Below are 18,837 nucleotides of genomic sequence, written 5' to 3'. Positions count from 1 at the left end.
CTCCCATGCGGTTCAGCCCTGCATTTTGCTAGAGAATCAGACGTGTACTGTAGTCATCGGACGCTTTTTACTCTCTACTCACTAACTGCTATACGTATTGGCCGTGCTGGAGATGCGCCAGGAAGATCTTCGGCATGAACCTTTGTAACTGGAAACTCTACAGTACTCGAGTATGCAGAGAAGTCGAGATTGCATCGATCGTTGTCCCGATACAATCGAGTAGGTATGACCCATGTCGAGGACTTCGGCGTATTTTTTACTGCAACGGTCTACCCCTGGCAATATAACCGCTAATCTACGACACGAACCACTCTTCAGCAGATCAGAAAGCCCTGCGTCTTGTGCAGCTCTTGGCTGGGAGACACTTGGATCTGTTAAGCTTGGCGAGCAAGGTTGAGGTCTTGGCCAAATATACGAGCAGACGTCGATCAACATCACCACGAGGGAGGAACAGAGAACTATTTCCGAGGTCCATAAAGTTTCGATTGAGAGCTGGCAAAAGTTCAGTAACTGAATTCCCCACAAACGGAGCATGTCGTCATTCGGATCGTGCGGGAAGAAGCTTGGCAGGACGTCGTTGTACGAGAGCAGAACAGCATGTACAAATTTCGATGCATCACAACGTTACAATCAGTCGAGGTCACTGTAAGCAGCAAAACAATGTGACATCTGAATAGTCGGTCAACAATCAACCGTGCGAAGAAGTGAGCTATAGTATTCAGATTTTCCTCTTCACAATTGATAAGACAGGCTTCATTCTGAGACAGCTAACCGGCTCTGCTTGAATTGCGTCGGTTCGTGATTTGTTTGGCGACGAGTGAGATGAACTATGGCAAGTAGTTTCAAATATGAGACCTAAGCAGCAAACTCTTTCGCCAAGTGGTCATGAGAGTCTCGATTGACAGGAAAGCGACTTGAGTTCTTGTACCGACACGATTGTGATGGCAGTTCGTTTGACAAATCAAAGCAGTGGCGTCTTTAATCACCAAGCCGTGACTGTGTCCCGCGTTCGTGACTTGTGTGTTTTCATGACAGTTTAAGCTCCGTTCGTAGTCGCTGTTCAACACCCATCTCAATCTACAAGCTCGACGTAGACCTTGGAATCCTTATGTTACCTTAAACTCAGTTCCTGTTGAGTTCATAGTGAGTTCGAGCTCGGTTCGTGCTCAGTTCTCTGCGTCAGAACATGGCCTGGTGATATCAACGATCCTGGTTTCAGCTGTCGCAAGCGACAAAATTGTTCCCTGATGCGCCAGTGTGCGTAATCGAACCCGCATATTGTCCCCGAGTGTTGAAGATGACTCGGTCTGCACCGGGGCTTCCACCACTGTAATCTGTTAGATCGAGAAAGACGGGTCAAATATGGCGCGGCTGAGTCGCTTACCCGTAGGCTTTGAACGTGTCTAAGATCGGATACTCTTGATATGGTCCAGAGACGGGAAAATCGAACCCTTCAATATCATCAAAAAAAATATGGATAATCCGAACGATCGTCGCCGTTCTGATATAATTCGAAGCCATCGTTCACGGCATTGTTTACGGTGCTTTGGTAATAGCAGACATTGCCACATGTCGCGTAACACGGTTGCTGGCGCTCCGAGACTGTGTATGGTTGAGGTGCTGAAGATATGTCTGCACGTGGATAATGTGCGATATCGATGGGTGCTGCAAGGGCAAATCCCGGGACTGCCACGAGCAGGGCGGAGACGAGCTGAGATCGTGTCAATTTTTAGTATTCGTGATCCGGTGAAGCAACTGACAGTCAGGGCGCGCATTGCAGTCGCAGGATAACAATCTTCTTGTGTGGAGGTATTGCAGGTTGTCGCCTTTGTCTCGACTGTGGTAATTGACTTAGCACATCGAGCTCGATGGGACCTGGCCAAGTCGCGACACTTATATAGCCATTCGGGAAGGCGCTGGCTGTTATACTGCTGCACAAACAAATAGCAAGGTCAGCCACCGTGTATGCTTCCGGGTTTGTGTTTCATCTCCGTCAGCAGGACGATCACCAAAGTCACAAAGTAACGATGGAACGAACTCTCATTCAACCTGATATTCGCGTCGAGAAGTGCCTGTACGAGTGTGGTCATGGGTCGCATGGACTCATGATCGATGTGCAACCTTCCTGTCTTGACACAAAGCCGATGCACTTCGACAACAAGGTTTGGACGCATTTCTTGTCTTTTTTTTTTCCATAGCACAGCAAACATGCTTAACCTCAACCTCATCTAGACGCCGTCAAATCAGCAGCACAGCATTCATCATGGTGTAAGAATGGTAAACGGATAGTCGCCAAGACCAACAAAGCTTAGGTGAGCTTTGGAACATAATTGGTCTTCGTGAGACGTCGTGAACTTGTCCATTGTCTTAGTTCAGGGCAGTCATTCACAGCACGCTTCAACATCCAGCGCAGCAATTTGCTAGAGCTTGATGCTTGTTTCGAGGCATAATTTTGTGGCGGATTTAATTTGCTTTGCGGACGTGTCGCAGCTCAATAAAACCATACTCTTCTGTCGGTCACCTCTTTGCTTTCGCTAGATGATCACATACGAGTCACTGAGAGAGCTGGTTTCCGGAGTACATAGTCGAGTACTCGAGTAGCTTCGTAGGCGTAAAGCCATATGAGTAGAGGTGGACCAGCTGGCAGATCAATTAATGTGACAGATGGCTTAGCGTGTCATAAAGCTTCTTGTGTCCCAAACGCATACTCTTTCGTCCCACCCACAACTCGCAGCCCATCCTTCGTTGCCAAAGAGGCACCAATCCACGCCTGTAGCAAACTCTGTGTGCCTGCCCATGCTACCAAGCTCGGTAGCCGGCTGGTTTGAGGCACCACCTCCATCGGTCCAAATGCGACAGGTCATATCGTAGCTGGCACTGAGCAGAAGGTCTGGCAGATGTGGGCTCCAAGCAATTTTTCTTACTGCATAACTGTGGCCTTGAAGGAGTTGAAGAGGGCCCTTCGGCTGACGAAGGTCAAATACTCTAATAATTCGATCTACACCAGCCGTAGCCAGTACGTCCTTTCTGTATTTATTCCAGTCATGGGTCAGAGCTTCCGCGGGTGGAAATGTTGGCTGAAGTTTAGCATTGTTCACTGCAAATGGTGCAGAATGGATCGGTATCTGTAGCACCAGGTGATTATTTGCTGAAGCTGGTGTGCGAAGATCCCAAACTCTTAGATGACTGTCCGAACATACTGCACTCAGTAACCCATCGGTATGCGGGCTCCACTGAGTACTATACGTGCACGAGTGCGTGGGCAGCGTCAAAAGACTCTGTTGCCTTTCAGGATTCCATATCTTGACGTTTCCGTCCCAAGACGACGACGCGAAAGTAGCCTTGGACGTGAGGTTCCAGCTACACGAGAAGGCTTCTCTAGTGTGCTCTTGAAATGTAGCAATCGGGTACTGAGGATCTAAAGACACGTCGTACAGCCGTAGAGAGCCATCTCCGGAAGAGGTCAAGAGGTGGTTCGAATGAACTTCCGAATGCGCGACATCGTAGAGGGCGTCCTGGGTCGGATACCTGTTGGGCCGTGAGTATTGGCAGATACAGCTACCATGCATACGTACCATTTCAAGCACTGTATTCCGTTTGGGGTCAGCTCGAGCACGAAAAGCCTACCATTTCCAACTAAGCCATAGTTTGCCGAGGCGGCCACGGCAAGCCTATTGTCAAAGAAAGGAGAATACTTGACGGCATAGCCCTGATATCCTCCTTGCATGCGAAATTCTAGCATCGTGATTAACGCTATTGACTCTGCAGTCCTCAAGCTGTGCGCTACATGCTCAAGCGAAGATGCAGTGTGGCAGAAATGACATAGTTTCTGTCAGTGACGCCTTGCTGATGAGACCTGTGTGATAATGAAGCATTGTTTGAGGATGGGCTTCACTACGGGATCAGTCAAGTCTTCCATTTTATTCACATGCACACGCCTCGGTAGACTTCACTTAGAACGTCGAAAAGTAGCCGTATTGGGAGGCGGAAGATGTACTGAAAGTGGCTACCATACCCATTCACCACGTGTCACTCAATACGTATCTGCTCGTCTTCGAAATTATCAAGTCTTACGCTCAATCGAAGCAAGTCAGTCATTTCTCTTCGACACATTGCGCCGACGGTGAGACCTTCTGATGAAGAGCTCTCGTTTCTTCAAGATATGACCTTGAATGTTGGACTCCGAGGTGCCGCCACCTCACTCCTCCGCTGAGGGTGATTGTTCGCGGTTCACGTATCGCGACCTAAGGGATCTCTCCCGCTTCGTTACGACATGTCCATTGCGAGTAATTGCTCTCATAGACTTTGACGCGTTTTATGCGCAATGCGAGTCAGTACGCTTGGGTATACCTAATGATCAGCCTTTGGCCGTCCTACAGTTCAAGAATTGCATTGCTCTGAACTATGCTGCAAAGGCTGCAGGCCTGAAGCGAGGCGTAGGACCTGAAGACGCTAAAAAGCAGTGTCCTTCTGTTATCATACAGCATGTGGCTACTTGGCGAGAAGGCGACTCAACGTGGGCCTACAGGCCGGACGTCAAACAGGATATGGAGACTGACAAAGCTGCACTCGATCCATATCGACTGCAGTCACGAAAAGCATTTGACTTGATCAAAAGCATGTTGCCTGGGCCACCAGTACAGAAAGTTGAAAAAGCTAGTATTGACGAGGTCTTCTTGGATCTTTCGGCTCAAGTATACGCTCGGCTGATTGACGAATACCCGTATCTAGCTACTGGCCTACAGCAAAACCACCTCGATTCAAGACTTCCTCTTCCTGGAACAAGTGTGCTAGATTGGAAAGATGCAAAGCTTATCGCTGCCGATGTAGACGCTGAGCAAGGTGTCCCAGATTGGGATGACATTGTCCTCTGCGTCGGCAGCGACATTGTGGCTCAAGTTCGACAGCAAGTGTATACGCTAATGAAATATTCGTGCTCAGCAGGGATCGCAGGCAACAAAGTGGTTGCAAAGTTGGCGGCAGGTCACAATAAGCCTAACCAGCAGACAGTAGTAAGGCGGAGAGCAGTTTCAGCCTTTCTGTCAGAGTATAAGCTCAGCAAGATCCGAGGTCTTGGCGGCAAGCTTGGGAACAAAGTGGTCACCTCGTTTGGCACGGAGCAAATTGCGGAACTCCTAGACATCACTTTGAAGCAGTTGCAGTCAGTGCTTGGTGCAGGATCTGGATCTTGGGTGTTCAATGTTATTCGAGGCATTGAATACAGCGAAGTTGTGGAGAGAACACAACTGCAGTCCATGCTTGCGCAGAAGACATTTGCACCGAAAGCTGAGGATCTTGCTCAAGCTGAAAAGTGGCTTACCATATTCGCTGGCGATCTGATGGGCAGATTAGAAGAGCAAGATGCTGCATCTAGTTCCAGGCGGCCCCGAGTAATCGCTCTGCATCATGCCATAAATGGGCGATATGGACCGAAACACTCGAAGCAGATGCATATACCGACTGGAGCTCGAATTACGCAGCAACTCCTCTTTGATCTGTCCAGAAGTTTACTTGTTCAGATCTCCTTGGAGGGACCAGCATTTCCGTGCCTTGAGTTGTCAGTAAGTCTCTCGAACTTCGAGGATGTATCCAGCGGCAACAGCAGTCTGAGAAACTTCTTCATACCAAGTGCTGGGAAAGAAGTCGTTGTCACTTCGCATGCCCAGCCTGTGGCAGGAAAGCGAAAGAGAGAGGTATCTGAGTACTTCGCGCGGCCACCTTCCAGCAACAAGAAGACGCTTTCTGGCGCGAATGGAGTCGTTGATAGTGGTGCTGGTGAGGATGCTGATTCGTTGCCTGCCGAGGCCAGTAGTACCTCAGATTCTGGACAAGAGTTGTATTGTTGTCCAAAATGCAAAAAGAAGATACCTAGCACAGGAGTTCTGGAGCATCTCGATTGGCACGTGGCGAAGGAGCTGCAAGACTGCTGAAGCATGTTCAACCACAGTCAGGTTTAATTCGACCTAATAAAATGTTCCATACTCAAAGTCCAGAACATCTCTTGCACGCATTTCTATAGATCACTATTTTGATCGTTATGCGAAGGTGCCGTCTCTACCGTGTCCATTGCAGCTGGTGAAACGCGATAGGGTGATTCGTAGTGTTTGTTCCGCAACCAAGCACGAGGTCGTAGTGGCCTCTGCAGGTAAACGAGGCAGCTTAACCGGAATAGTCAGGCACGGAAGCCGGAGTCCGCTGTCCACCTCGTCTTCGAGTCTTTGATTGGCGTCGCGATTATGTAGTACTACTGCTCATGGTGTCCTCTACCATCTTGGCACCGGCAACGACGAACGTGAAATGGACAGAGAAGGTGGCAGGAAGTGAAACGGTCGGGTTGTGACACACCCCCAAGACTTTTCGCGGGGCAGGTACAACTCTGTTCCTTCCTCGTACGTTCCTTGCGTTGTGAGTGGTGTTTCATCGAGATTAGGATCTACCAGGGCTAATCTGAATCTGCATTGTCCTACCGCGCCTGCTTTAACGTCTTGCTGTCGCGTCACTGCCTTGCGTTCTTTGCTGCACCGATTTGTGATTTCAATTCTAGACTTACTGATACCGCTTGACTACAAGGTATTTAGGTACTGGCGACAGCTGTGCAATTCACGAACTCCAAACACATTCGTACCAGCCATTCCTCTTTTACCTGACGAAATCTCTACTCAAAGTTGTCGCAATCTACGACGAGCAAATCCTCGATATCTCCTAAGCCTTCGAACACAACTGATCACGCCTCGAAGTTGCAACCATGCAGCCACTCATAATATTCAGCGCTTTACTTGCACTCTCTCTACCTCCCAATGTGCTCGCGCAAAGTACAGAGACCGTCACTTCGGCTGTCACAAACCCAGTCACCACAACATTGACCTCCATCTCCGATGCCTCGACCGCGTCCTCCTCCGCATCCTCTCTTTCCAGCTTGTCGTTCGACACCGCAGGTGTAACAGGAAACATGACAGCCTTTAGTAGCGCAACCCAAAGCGTGAGCAGCTACTTGAGCTCAAACACCGCTGCTGTCTCTAGTGCCGCAAGCGCATTGAGCAGTGGTGCCAGTGCGGCCAGCTCGGCAGCCTCCGCAGGCGCAGCTGTAGCAGGATACGCACCAAATCTAAACGCTGTGGGTCCTGTTATGATTGCTGCCATTGCGCTCCTGTAAGGGTTCCTCGAGAGGGAGAGAAGCGAACACACAACCTTGTCCATTCCTGTGGTCACTCAGCCGTACCTGGCGTGACTTGGGCGAACATAAGGCTTAATGTAGCAGCAGCATTGCATCAATCACAAGGGACTGTGCCGGAATGAGGATGTACTACTGGGCCATGATTCGAATATATATCAATTATTGAATGTTACTACCTCTATCAAGTCTACGCATTGTGAATGGAAAGTGTTGTCTTCTTGCGCACTGATCGACAAGGATAACTGTAAATTCGCGCGTCGTTGTCTCTGTGCAATGAGTTGCTGTCAACCTCCAAACACTCTACAGCTGTCAGGTCCATATTCGTAGGTGTCGTAGCGGAGCTGGCAAATTCTTGTATCCATTGTGGGAGAACCGCTACCAAAGAGGCTGTCGTGATTGCAGAGTTGTTTCCCCTTTCTTGCTATCATGCTGGATGACCAGGGGTCAACCTCGTGTCTGTGAGCTCCGCCAGCAGAGCTTTTTCCCGGTCGATCCGCCACAAAGATCAAGGCCATTGCAAATTCTGACCCCCCCGGGGGCCAGAAGACGCGCTCACCTCGAGATATGAATAGGGCAAAATGCCGACCACCGAATACGATGGTCTTTACATCATGTAGAGACAATGGCGGACGTGAGTGGCATCGTCAAATCGGGTTATCATCCGGCACCTGGGACATCGAGCTCCTTTCAAAGCCTCAAGCCCTTGGTGGTACCCTGTTGATAGTGCCTGGGATCGCTTTCTGGTATACATTATTTGCTTCGCGGGTGTGAGGGATTGCGAAAGAAGGCCTCTTTGTCGCCAAGATCTGACCATACACGTGTTGGAGTCGCAGCAGGGCGTATGGTGGTTGTGTATCGTCCGAGCATACTCGTCCCAATACGTACTTCGGACATCGTGTTTTGGAAATGAGGTCGAGCTGGTCTCAAATGCCTGGGTCGAATCAACGACATCATCTCCCTGAGGGTTGACAAACCCTTAAGCGTTGCTAATTGGCGGGCCAAATCAGACAAAACATTCGTCCTCGGACTATAGCAGCGCATTCTCGTGTCCGTGCACGCGTGGTGCTGAATGTGGTGGATTGGTGTTGGTTGGCAGAGTCAAGTAGTGTTTTTTCACGTATAGCGACTGCTGAGCTCGTTCAGGACCTGAAATAGGACTTGATTGTCCACGGCGCAACCGGAGCCTGGGTAGGCTGACCTGCAAAAGCCTTGTGACAACTTGAGCTTGACTTGTTTCATCTCAGCCGGCGAGATATTGTATTGCTCAATCATTTGCTTTGCCACCGAACATAGCACCGAGTTCTCGTCTGCCACACGAACCGGTCCATGGGCTGCCACACCAAATGCATCACACATCAAGACATCGGTTGGCGGTTGGTACGGCTGTGAGTGTATGGGTGGTGGCTGCTGCTGCTGTTGCTGTTGTTGCTGAAAGCGTGGTTGAGGACCTGGTTGAGGTGTCGTGCGACCCTGCTGGTATAGCCAATCGAAGTTGTGGGAAGTATGTTGGGGCGCCGTGTATGGCGAAGAATGAGGATATATCACGCCAGGAGTCGGTGGCGTCGTTCCATCTGGTGTGGTTCGTACTACAGATTGTGATGTATGTGATGGGTTGTTCTGAGTCCCTCTTGGTCTGGGTGTTGCTTGCATACTACTGCTGCTCAAAGTGCGACTGGCATCGACTGTAACGATCTTGGGCTTCAGCTGGCGCAAAGCAGGATTGGTTTCTTGAGGATAATTGGCAGCTTGACTGACCGCCTGCGACACATAATGCTCGACAAACTAAGAGTATATCAGTATCACGAATCGCTGGTACACGAGAAGTGGAGAGCTTTTTACCTGTTCATTTATCCCAGCCAACGCTAGCAACTCTCGAAGCCTCGTGTTCTCAATCTGTAATTCGATAAGGGCTGCGCGCTGTATGTCAGCCTCTCGACATGTCAGCTGACATTCCGATAATCTTCTCTCAAGATCGGCGAGATATTCTTGTCTTCGTGCTCTGCTTCGTCTCTGATTGTCTCTAATGCGCTCTTGTTTCGATTTTGGTTGGCATGGTGTGGCCTGATCCTCAGGAGGCTGAGAAGACATGTTATTGTGGACGAGTAGCACTGTACATTGTCACACTGCTGATTCAATAGGGTTCAGTGGCAGACAAGATAAGATAACGTGCCAGAAGCGTGCATATGACAGACAGAAGGGAGGCAATTGGATGCCCATCGCAGTGCTCTGAACAAGCTGCATATAGTCCATGCGTTGAGGGTCTCATAATTTGGAACCATAAGGCACGCAAGGTCAAAAAGCAGACTAACGATGTCGGCGAGCTTGAGAAAGTTTCTTGGTTGAAAATCACCTACGCAAGCTGGGGTCGTTGGGCCCGTCGAGGTTCATGAGGTGTAACGGCTCATTCCGAGACTACTTGAACTCGCGGCAGGACGGTTAGACTTGACGAATTGAGTCCCGAGAACCTGGTCAGGATACCCTCCTGCTATGGGCTTAGAAGAGATCGACGTATTTGTCATGAGGTAAACACGCCATAGGAGTACTCATCATGGCAAAGATGTGATGGGGACATTGGCGAAGGTGGCTGTTCGCATGACTTAAACTTTTCTTCTCGAATCTTCGGGTAGGGAAAGTGCGAAGAGGTGTGGACCCGCCTACACAGTAGCCGAGGGACAACTTCTCCAGTATCTGGTATGTATCTCCTGTGCTTGATGGACGTTGATGCTTTGCTCAGCCTTGTCCGGACCGCTCAACCTGAGGAGCTATCGCAGCCCGAGTACTATTTGCCAGCGTATCTGCTGTTGCTTCACCGATAAACGTCCAAACACTTGTGGGGACATCACAGGACTACAGACATGCAATACTTGCGGCTCCCATCATTGGGGCGGATCAGAGATCGATCAAATGCAGAAATAGAACGACATACGACTTAGTGGAGAAATAATGCATATATCGAAGGGCTAGACTCATGATGTCAATCGACACGACACTAGCAACCTCAAGCAGCAAATAAGTCCGGCTGTGCGCTCTTGGTAGTAGTGTTTAGCGTTCTCTCCTTGCCCTTGAAAGAGATAAGTACAAGTACTGATTGCGATGAAAGGGGTGGCAGCAACTTCCCTGCCAATAAGTGACGATGATTTTTGTCTCGTCGTCAACAAAATTAAGGATATACTCGTATAATGCCTGAGAATTGTAGTCGTGCTGTTCGCCGGGAACCGCGGCATGAAAATTAGCAAGAATCTCTAAGTCTTGGCAGAAGATTCTCTAGCGGCGCACATCATCTCCACCGGAACTATCTTTCCAGCATTTCGAGCGTTTCGAAACCCTTTTTGATTTTGCGGCATGTCCCGGGTATTGTTTGTCCTCGGAGTTCTCAAGAGGTCACTTGGGCATAGCCATGATGAAGTCTGAGCTGCGTGCTTGGACGACTGCGTGGCTTTTTGCCTCTTCGGTTATGTGAACAAACGACGCCTAACGAGGCAGGGCTTGCCTTGGATCTACTCGAGTACCACCGGATATTGACTATTTGAAAGGTCGACAGCTAGCTTAATGTTTATTTATCCACGGTTGGAGCGATTACATAAATTGTTCACATATGCTTTCCCGACCTTTATTGTCGATCCAGAACACAGAATACTCAAGACAACCTTTCATCGAACAGTACTGAACACAAGAAGACGTGCTATCAAACGATGGGAGTGATCCCCGGAGGACGTTTTAGCCGGCACGCCCATGCTTAACATGTGCTCTTGAGCAACAGAGTCAGCTATCTCCAATCTGCACGACTGTCATTAACTGGCAGGTGCCTGCTCGGCGTCTTTGAAATTGTGACTTGCAGTGCGCGCAGGGACGGTTGCAAGCGAGGCAGAGGGTCCCACAGAGCTTAGGAATGTAGACGTCTAGGGCTAACGAGCACCTGTTGGTAGGTCTGACTCTTTCGATTAAAGCCTTTGAACAGTCTCCCGTACGCAATATGAGCTCGTCTCGACCTAACTTGAACCGACGTGGTCTTCCAACGAAATCGTGGATCTGAGCAATACCGACACTCACAGAGGACATTCAACGCTCATAGACGGTCACAATTGCACAGAAAATCAGTGGCAATGGCCCTCTTTCTAACACAGTTCCAAGAATTTAGCTTCCCTGGGACGAACTACATAGGAACTGAACATTAACCCGATAAGCAGGCAGAAACGAGGATCGCTAGCTCGATCGAAGAAGTTCTCGGCAGAAAGAGCAAGACCTATTGAACACGAGATCCTTGCGGTTTGAAATGTGGTCTGCTGAACTATCCTGGTGGTGTTACAATTACAGCTCAAAGAAATGGCCACAGGCACGCCCATACATTCTTGGAGGAGATACGCAGGTGCGGCTTTATGATTCCTTGACATTCCTGACGAAGCAAATGTGGACCAGCATTTCTACATACACCCAATCCTTGCAAGCGAGAAGGCCAGACCCGAGAACGTATCTCGTCGTCATGTCAGATCCACTTTGGCTCTCGGCACGAAGTATCTTGATTTCGAGGTAAGAATTTGTTCATTTTGACCGACCTCAGGTGAAATGTTGAGATTTTGAAAACCTCTCCACCATGGAGGTTGCAATAACTCAAGCTCGGGGTATACCTGCGTCCACAAATGCTTGGGTCAGGTCTACAGCAAATATGAGAGACGGTAGACCTGAAACTGGGGATCATTAAATCCTTGCAGGCGCGTCGAAAGACCGGTAGTGTACATTCTGGCGGCCAATCGCTACTGTAAATGTACCGATGAGTATATGCATCCATAAGCACTGCTATACTTCAAGAAATTCGCTACCATCAGGCTGTCAGTGTTCAAACCGCACACCGTTAATGGGGCTGATGAAGACACCTTAACTGTAGACCAGGAGTAGTCAAGGTCAAAGCGAAACATGTACTCTTTGTCCACAGTATACTCGTAAACTCGTCCAATATTGTAGTGAATCTCGGTCGAAAGGTATAGGGAAGACACTCCGTCTACTTACTCAAAGTCAATATAGTAAAGTTCGTTAGCTAAAGTGTAACAAAGGCAGGGATAGAGCAACGAAGTGAAGGTATGATTATGCGCAAATGTGCTGTTCGTTTATCGTTCATCTTTGCCACTTCCTCTGTTCTCTCGTGTCATTAGTCTCTCCTGTCAGGGGCATTCTACAAGTTCCTGTTCAAGAATCTATACTATATATGTCGTCAACACAATCCAAGCACCATGTGTCAGTGTCCACAATCTTATCTTCCCAAAATCATTGTGGCCATTCAGCCAGTATGGAGGTGTCTTATGCGGAAAGCAAGACAACGGCTATTGCGACATTGCTGCCTTCCACGACCACACACTTACTTCGTTCCTCCACGTTCCTGCTTGCGAAAACGATCAGAGACCTCAACGCTAGTCCACGTACGAACCCATCTCTCGTCGTAATACTCTGACTCATCACAAACAAAAAGACAGTAGGCATGGAGTGGTACCTCAATGGCATACAAGATCCCCTGAACAGCTGTGAAACCAGTTCGCGTGTCCCACGCACGCAAGCCATGCATGTAGCCCATAGTGCCACAGAATACGTAGGACTTCCAGGAAATGTTGTGCACACACCCACAGGCATAAGATGTGGTCGACTAAGGACGTAGACCATGTGCCATATAACCAGTGAAATAGAAACCGGTAAGTCAGGATCAGAAACGGTAGCGAAGTATGTCTATACGAACCGTGCATTCTGTTCCTGGAAAGCGCAGTCTTCTATGATTCGACCTCAATTCTTCGGATTGATTCCCTGAGCGTGTCTTCAGGGAAGTGATTAGGATATTTGTAACATCTCCAGCCATCCGCACCCCTTTTCAGCAATTTGCTAGATCCTATTCATTTCTGTTGATAGAGGGAGAGACTTTCGCTCTACGCGAGGTGGCACCCTTGTGGACGACAAGGATAGTGTTCGAAGCCGAGACGGGGCAGATATTGCAGGTTGACGATGCGTTGAGACCATATTGCCAGTTAGCTATGCACTCTGTTTCCCGTTGATCGGATACGATCGTCAAGCTCACTGCTCTCGCTTGTTGCAGCCTGCACGCAGGCTGTCGCAATCGTCTCTGCATCAGTCAGCATACTCCAAGGTAGAATCTGCACCAATCTCGGCGGTCAGTGCTTGACACTCTCGCTGGCTACCGCTGAAACTCCGTGCTTGGCTTCATTGCCATTGACACAAAAAGAAACTCATGTCTTGATTCAGAACGACTTCTCGCTAATACCATGCTTCGATACTTCGAGCAGCATGTCGACATAGGATTAGGTAAGGCCCTCGGGTAGACATGGTATCACGTATGACAACGACTAGGTAGTCGAAATCTCCTTTGAGGTGTTACCATCGAAGGAGGACATCGATACCATCAATAGTCTCGTACTCTACCACCGAAGAGTCAACTAGAGATTATGTGACTGCGTACCTTCATGAATAACGCAGAACCTTCCAACTTCTGTCTCAGCACTACTCATAATCACGGCATCAAACATTCCGACACTAAGAAACGTGATCAATTCTTGTTGCTGTGGAAACGAGCTGATGTCCAGTCATGAAATATATCGAGGTCGTTAAGAGCCTGTTTCTGCACCATTCGACAAGCTGTCTTGTGTCGTTCGAAGGAATGCAGCCGTTGAGACAAAATTGCAGCGTAGCATCTCACTCCAGCACACTTTCATAGTCTGGCTACAGTGCGATGTCACCTGCCGGATTCATACCGCACATACTACTTGGACATATGGCATGAAGCAAAAGTTCCATCACGACGAGGATGTGTCTGAGAAGCTATACTTGTATTTTAAGACCTCATTGACGTGAATGCATTCGCTTCGCATTACTATACTGTCAGCTTCAATAATGGTTCAGTCATGCTTACCGAGCTCGACGGAATACCAGAATAAGCCAGTGGCCATCATACTCTTACAGGGTAGTGGGCGACATTGACACGTTCGCCAATTTCCATGCCGCTGACTTGTTCGGATCATACAGGTGACGTGTAACGGTCCACCACTCCCGTTGTGTAACGTGCTTCAGGTCAGGTGTGGTTCAGTAAAATGGTCGGCAGTTGTCAATATTCTCTTTCTGTGGAAAGCTGGCTGAACACCGGGACAATAATGGGAGCATCTGGGTAATTACCGTAACCATGCACAGCACGACCCGTGTGGCGTTTGAGTTCCACTGAGGAACTCTGGGGCTTTTCGTGGGGGCACTAGCACGACAAGGATCAGCTCATAAGCATTCTCATACGGGCCTGGAGAACCTGGCAGCATAGCGGTGAATTCTGCTCTTCATGACGATACGAATGTGATTTTGAGAAAGAAGCCCTACAGCATCGCGGGAATGAGTTTGGCAGCTCGAAAAGCAAGTCGCTTTGATTGATTTCCTATTCTGAGCGGGAGTGCATGAGTAGGCAGGGAGCAGTACCGAAGACTGGCACAAACCACTCAAGCGGTTGATGTGAAGTACTCGTACAAGTACCTCTACGAATACTATCATCTCAAGATTCGGTCTCTAGCAGACGTCGCTCCGATACTCTATCGAGCCGACATGACGATCCCTGCACTGACCCTCCCATAAAGCTCCAGTGAACTCATGCAGATGCCATTGTTGGTAATCACTGCGTAGTAAGGTGTCATCGTTCTGGCAAGCGAGCAGTGAGAGGGGAACGTCTCTTGCATGAGGTGCGGGTGTCACTCAAAATGCACATAGGTGGACATCTGGTAGCTGATTGTGCCAAATTGCTGGTGAGTTCTTCCGATGACTGCCAATGTAATGTAGCAGGAAAGCAGAAACGCAGACGTAAGTACAGTACTGTATATTTTTGCTGATCGGGACGTGCTAGTGTACTTGCGGTACTGAGAAGGCTTTGAACACCTCCAGCATGCAGATCTTCAACAATGACCGCTTGATTGGAAGAATCACACACTCGCGGCGAGTCAACGCGTTTGTGCCAGACGCTGGCAGGTGACAATGGGACAATATTGCGGGGTAAAATGGAGCTCTAAGCAACAGGCCTTACCAAAGATCCGCAAGCTGCTGGGTTAGCGTATCGCGGGCAGCAGCTGTACCTGGGATAGTTCGATCCTACTGACGTCGATCAGCGATCAGGCCTGATCCACAAAATTTTGGGAACATTGACAGCTCCAAGACACATGGCATAGCTATGTTACATGCACTCCTTCCGTTCCAACTGAGTACAAATTTGCTTAGAATCCCTTCAGAGCAGTTTCTCTTCCTCGACTTCAGCCCTAAACGACAGACTCATTATTGGCGAGATTATCTAGCATTTGTCTTGAGGCTGATGAACTCGTTTAACTAGGAAAATGTGGCTTAACAACCTGGTCGCGGCGCAGGCCGTCCTGGCGCTGCTTGGCTCAGCTTCAGTTCGTATTCCCATATTCCCTGCACTTTCAAAGACAACCAGATTTCAGTATATGCATTACAGACTGAACCGGTAGCTAACTTGTAACAGCCAACAGGAGATTTCGAGAAACTCGCCAAACGACAGACGATTCTTCCCTTCACCGAATACGATGGACCTCTAGCATATTCTCCGCCAAAATATCCGTCTCCATGGGGTCGTGGATCTGGTAACTGGTCCGCTGCGTACCAGAGGGCTAGAGCTTTTGTTTCTCAACTCACTCTGGCTGAAAAGGTCAACCTCACTACAGGTGTTGGTTGGGAAGGCGAGCAATGTGTTGGAAATGTTGGTGCTATTCCAAGACTTGGCTTCCACTCTTTGTGCATGCAGGATTCACCTCTGGGTATCAGATTCGCTGACTACGTTACCGCTTTCCCATCGGGCATCAATGTCGCAGCAACATGGGATCGATCACTCGCATATGCTCGTGGCGTCGCCATGGGTGAAGAACACAGAGATAAAGGTGTTGATGTCCAACTTGGGCCTGTCTGCGGTCCCCTTGGTCGCATCCCTGAAGGTGGTCGAAACTGGGAAGGTTTCTCGCCTGATCCATATCTGACAGGCCAGTTGATTGCACCCACCATTCAGGGCATACAATCTGCTGGTGTGATTGCCTGCACCAAGCACTACATCGTAAACGAACAGGAACACTTCAGACAAGCCCCGGAAGCTCGAGGCTATGGTTTCAATATCACAGAGTCTCTCAGCTCAAATGTCGACGACAAGACAATGCACGAACTGTACCTGTGGCCCTTTGCCGATGCCGTTCGTGCAGGCACTGGATCTATCATGTGTTCGTACAACCAGATCAACAACTCTTACGGTTGCAGCAACTCTTACACCTTGAATTACTTGCTCAAGCAGGAGCTCGACTTCCAAGGCTTCGTCATGTCAGACTGGCAAGCACAGCACTCTGGCGTTGGCGACGCGCTTGCTGGACTCGACATGAGTATGCCTGGCGATACCCTGTTCCTAACAGGCGACAGCTTCTGGGGCACGAACCTGACCATCGCAGTTCTGAATGGCACCATTCCACAATACCGAGTCGACGACATGGCTGTACGTATCATGGCTGCCTACTACTACGTTGGTCGCGATCAAGCTTATGTGCCCACAAACTTCGACTCGTGGACACGAGACACCTATGCTCCGATCCATGCAGCCGTAGAGTCTGAGATCGGTCTAGTCAACCAACATGTTGATGTTCGACGTAACCATGCAGCCAATGTTCGAGCTGTTGCCGCGGCTTCGAATGTCCTTCTCAAGAACAACGGTGCACTACCACTCAGTGGAAGAGAAAAGTGGACTGCCATTATCGGTGCGGATGCAGGCAGCAATGCGTATGGTGCAAATGGTTGCGCTGATCGAGGCTGTGACAATGGCACATTAGCTATGGGCTGGGGTTCAGGAACCGCTGACTTCCCTTATCTGGTCACGCCGGAGATGGCAATCACATGGCACATCCTCAACACTGGAGGAGGTGAGGTGTTCGCTGTCACGGACTACGGTGCCGAGAGCCAGATTGTGAGCACGGCGGAACAAGCCACCGTGTCTCTCGTCTTTATAAACGCCGACTCAGGTGAGGGTTACATTAGCGTTGATGGCAATGAGGGTGACCGCAAGAACTTGACTGCCTGGAAGAACGGTGACCGTATCATCAACAACGTGACAGCCGTCTGTAACAATACCGTCGTTGTCATTCATTCGGTCGGCCCGATTGACGTTTCACCCTGGTACAATAACGAGAACGTCACTGCTATTGTCTGGGCTGGTCTACCAGGACAGGAGAGTGGTAACGCTATCGTGGACGTACTCTATGGCGCTGTCAACCCTGGTGGCAAGCTACCTTTCACCATGGCACGAGCTGGCCAATATTCAACCTCTATCCTCTCTGAGCCTAACAACGGTCAATTTGGCGCTCCTCAACAGGATTTCACGGAAGGTCTTCTGATCGACTACCGCGCCTTCGATGCCAACAATATTGACCCCATCTATGAATTCGGATTTGGTCTCAGCTATACTAGTTTCAGCTACTCCAACCTCGTCGTCACGCCTGTCAATGCCGCTGCGTACACTCCCACCAGTGGGCAAACAGAACCTGCTCCTACTTTTGGCTCGGTCGACACAAACGTGAACAACTACGTCTTCCCAAGCAATATCGAACGAGTGCCTCTCTATATCTACCCTTACTTGAACAGCACGGATCTAGAAGCCTCTGCTGCGGAAGAAGACTATGGTCTACCAAGCAGCCAGTATATCCCTCCTGGAGGCACCGATGCTAATCCTCAGCCGCTTGTTGCTGCTGGAGGCGCTCCGGGTGGCAATGTTGGCCTATATGAGACAGTCGCAGTCGTACAAGCTACAGTAACAAACACTGGAAGCGTTGTGGGCGACGAAGTGGCTCAACTCTATGTTGGTCTTGGCGACGGTGAACCACCGAAAGTCCTCCGAGGATTTGAAAGATTGACCATCGCTCCCGGCGCCTCTGCAACCTTCACTGCTGAACTGACAAGAAAAGACGTTTCAGTGTGGGATGTCACCAGCCAGAATTGGATCCAGGTTGAAGATCCAATCATCTATGTTGGCGCATCAAGTCGAAACCTCCCTCTCCAGGGTTCACTTAGAAATGGGGGTTCTGGATCATCCAGCCCGAGTGCTTCTGCTGCGATGAGTTCTGCGGCATCGCCTTCGGGCTCTGCTTCTCGTCAAAGCAGCGGTGCCTCTCGTGTCTCACAAATTTCCGACGGTCAGGTTCAGGCACCCACCGCTACTGTCTCACAAATTAGTGATGGTCAACTGCAAGCTCCTACCACTAGAGCTGTCTCTCAGATCTCCGATGGTCAAATTCAGGCAACCCGCACATCATAGAATGGGTGTTGGGTTGGGCCAACGTTGTGTCTGTGGACGCCGCTGACTGTTTTGCTATATTTGCTTTACTGAAAGACGATCTAATGTCGATTATGACCGAGGCTTAAGACGAAGTAGCCGTAGCTACTTTCGCTGGAGGAAGTTCAGTGTTTAAAAACACGTATGCGCAGCCGCATAGCGAATGTCCTATACTCTGACGACTCACACACTTGCCGTTCTTGGAATGGTTATGTTGCTTCGTTTCATTGTTGTCTGTTTATTCGTTTAGGTTCTCCTCCAACCCCCTGCAATTCACAAAGTCGATGCTAATTGGCTAATCTGCTGATCTCGAGCTAGCCTGTAGAAA

The 18,837-nt window shown here is 49.4% G+C and overlaps 3 protein-coding genes across 3 annotated transcripts; 2 read left to right on the top strand and 1 right to left on the bottom strand.

Moving 5' to 3' along the window:
- Positions 1-3,141: 3,141 nt before the first annotated feature.
- On the bottom strand, positions 3,142-3,727 carry PEX7 (peroxisomal targeting signal 2 receptor; the record flags this gene model as incomplete). Its single annotated transcript, XM_064898541.1, is given in 3 exon segments — positions 3,142-3,186; positions 3,201-3,528; positions 3,576-3,727. 3 exon segments carry the CDS (start codon positions 3,725-3,727, stop codon positions 3,142-3,144), a joined length of 525 nt encoding a protein of 174 aa, XP_064754498.1.
- A 546-nt stretch (positions 3,728-4,273) lies between these two features.
- On the top strand, positions 4,274-5,930 carry eso1_1 (N-acetyltransferase eso1; the record flags this gene model as incomplete). The annotated part of the gene is given in 2 exon segments (XM_064898540.1): positions 4,274-4,286; positions 4,303-5,930. 2 exon segments carry the CDS (start codon positions 4,274-4,276, stop codon positions 5,928-5,930), a joined length of 1,641 nt encoding a protein of 546 aa, XP_064754497.1.
- A 9,595-nt stretch (positions 5,931-15,525) lies between these two features.
- On the top strand, positions 15,526-18,491 carry LTR64_004192 (uncharacterized protein; the record flags this gene model as incomplete). The annotated part of the gene is made up of 2 exons (XM_064898539.1): positions 15,526-15,585; positions 15,675-18,491. 2 exons carry the CDS (start codon positions 15,526-15,528, stop codon positions 18,489-18,491), a joined length of 2,877 nt encoding a protein of 958 aa, XP_064754496.1.
- Between the last annotated feature and the right edge of the window lie 346 nt (positions 18,492-18,837).

The sequence above is a fragment of the Lithohypha guttulata genome (genome assembly GCF_036872675.1).
Source record: "Lithohypha guttulata strain CCFEE 5908 chromosome Unknown scaffold_3, whole genome shotgun sequence".
NCBI classification, from domain to species: Eukaryota; Fungi; Ascomycota; class Eurotiomycetes; order Chaetothyriales; family Trichomeriaceae; genus Lithohypha; species Lithohypha guttulata.
This window is presented reverse-complemented; position numbering and strand designations above follow the sequence as displayed.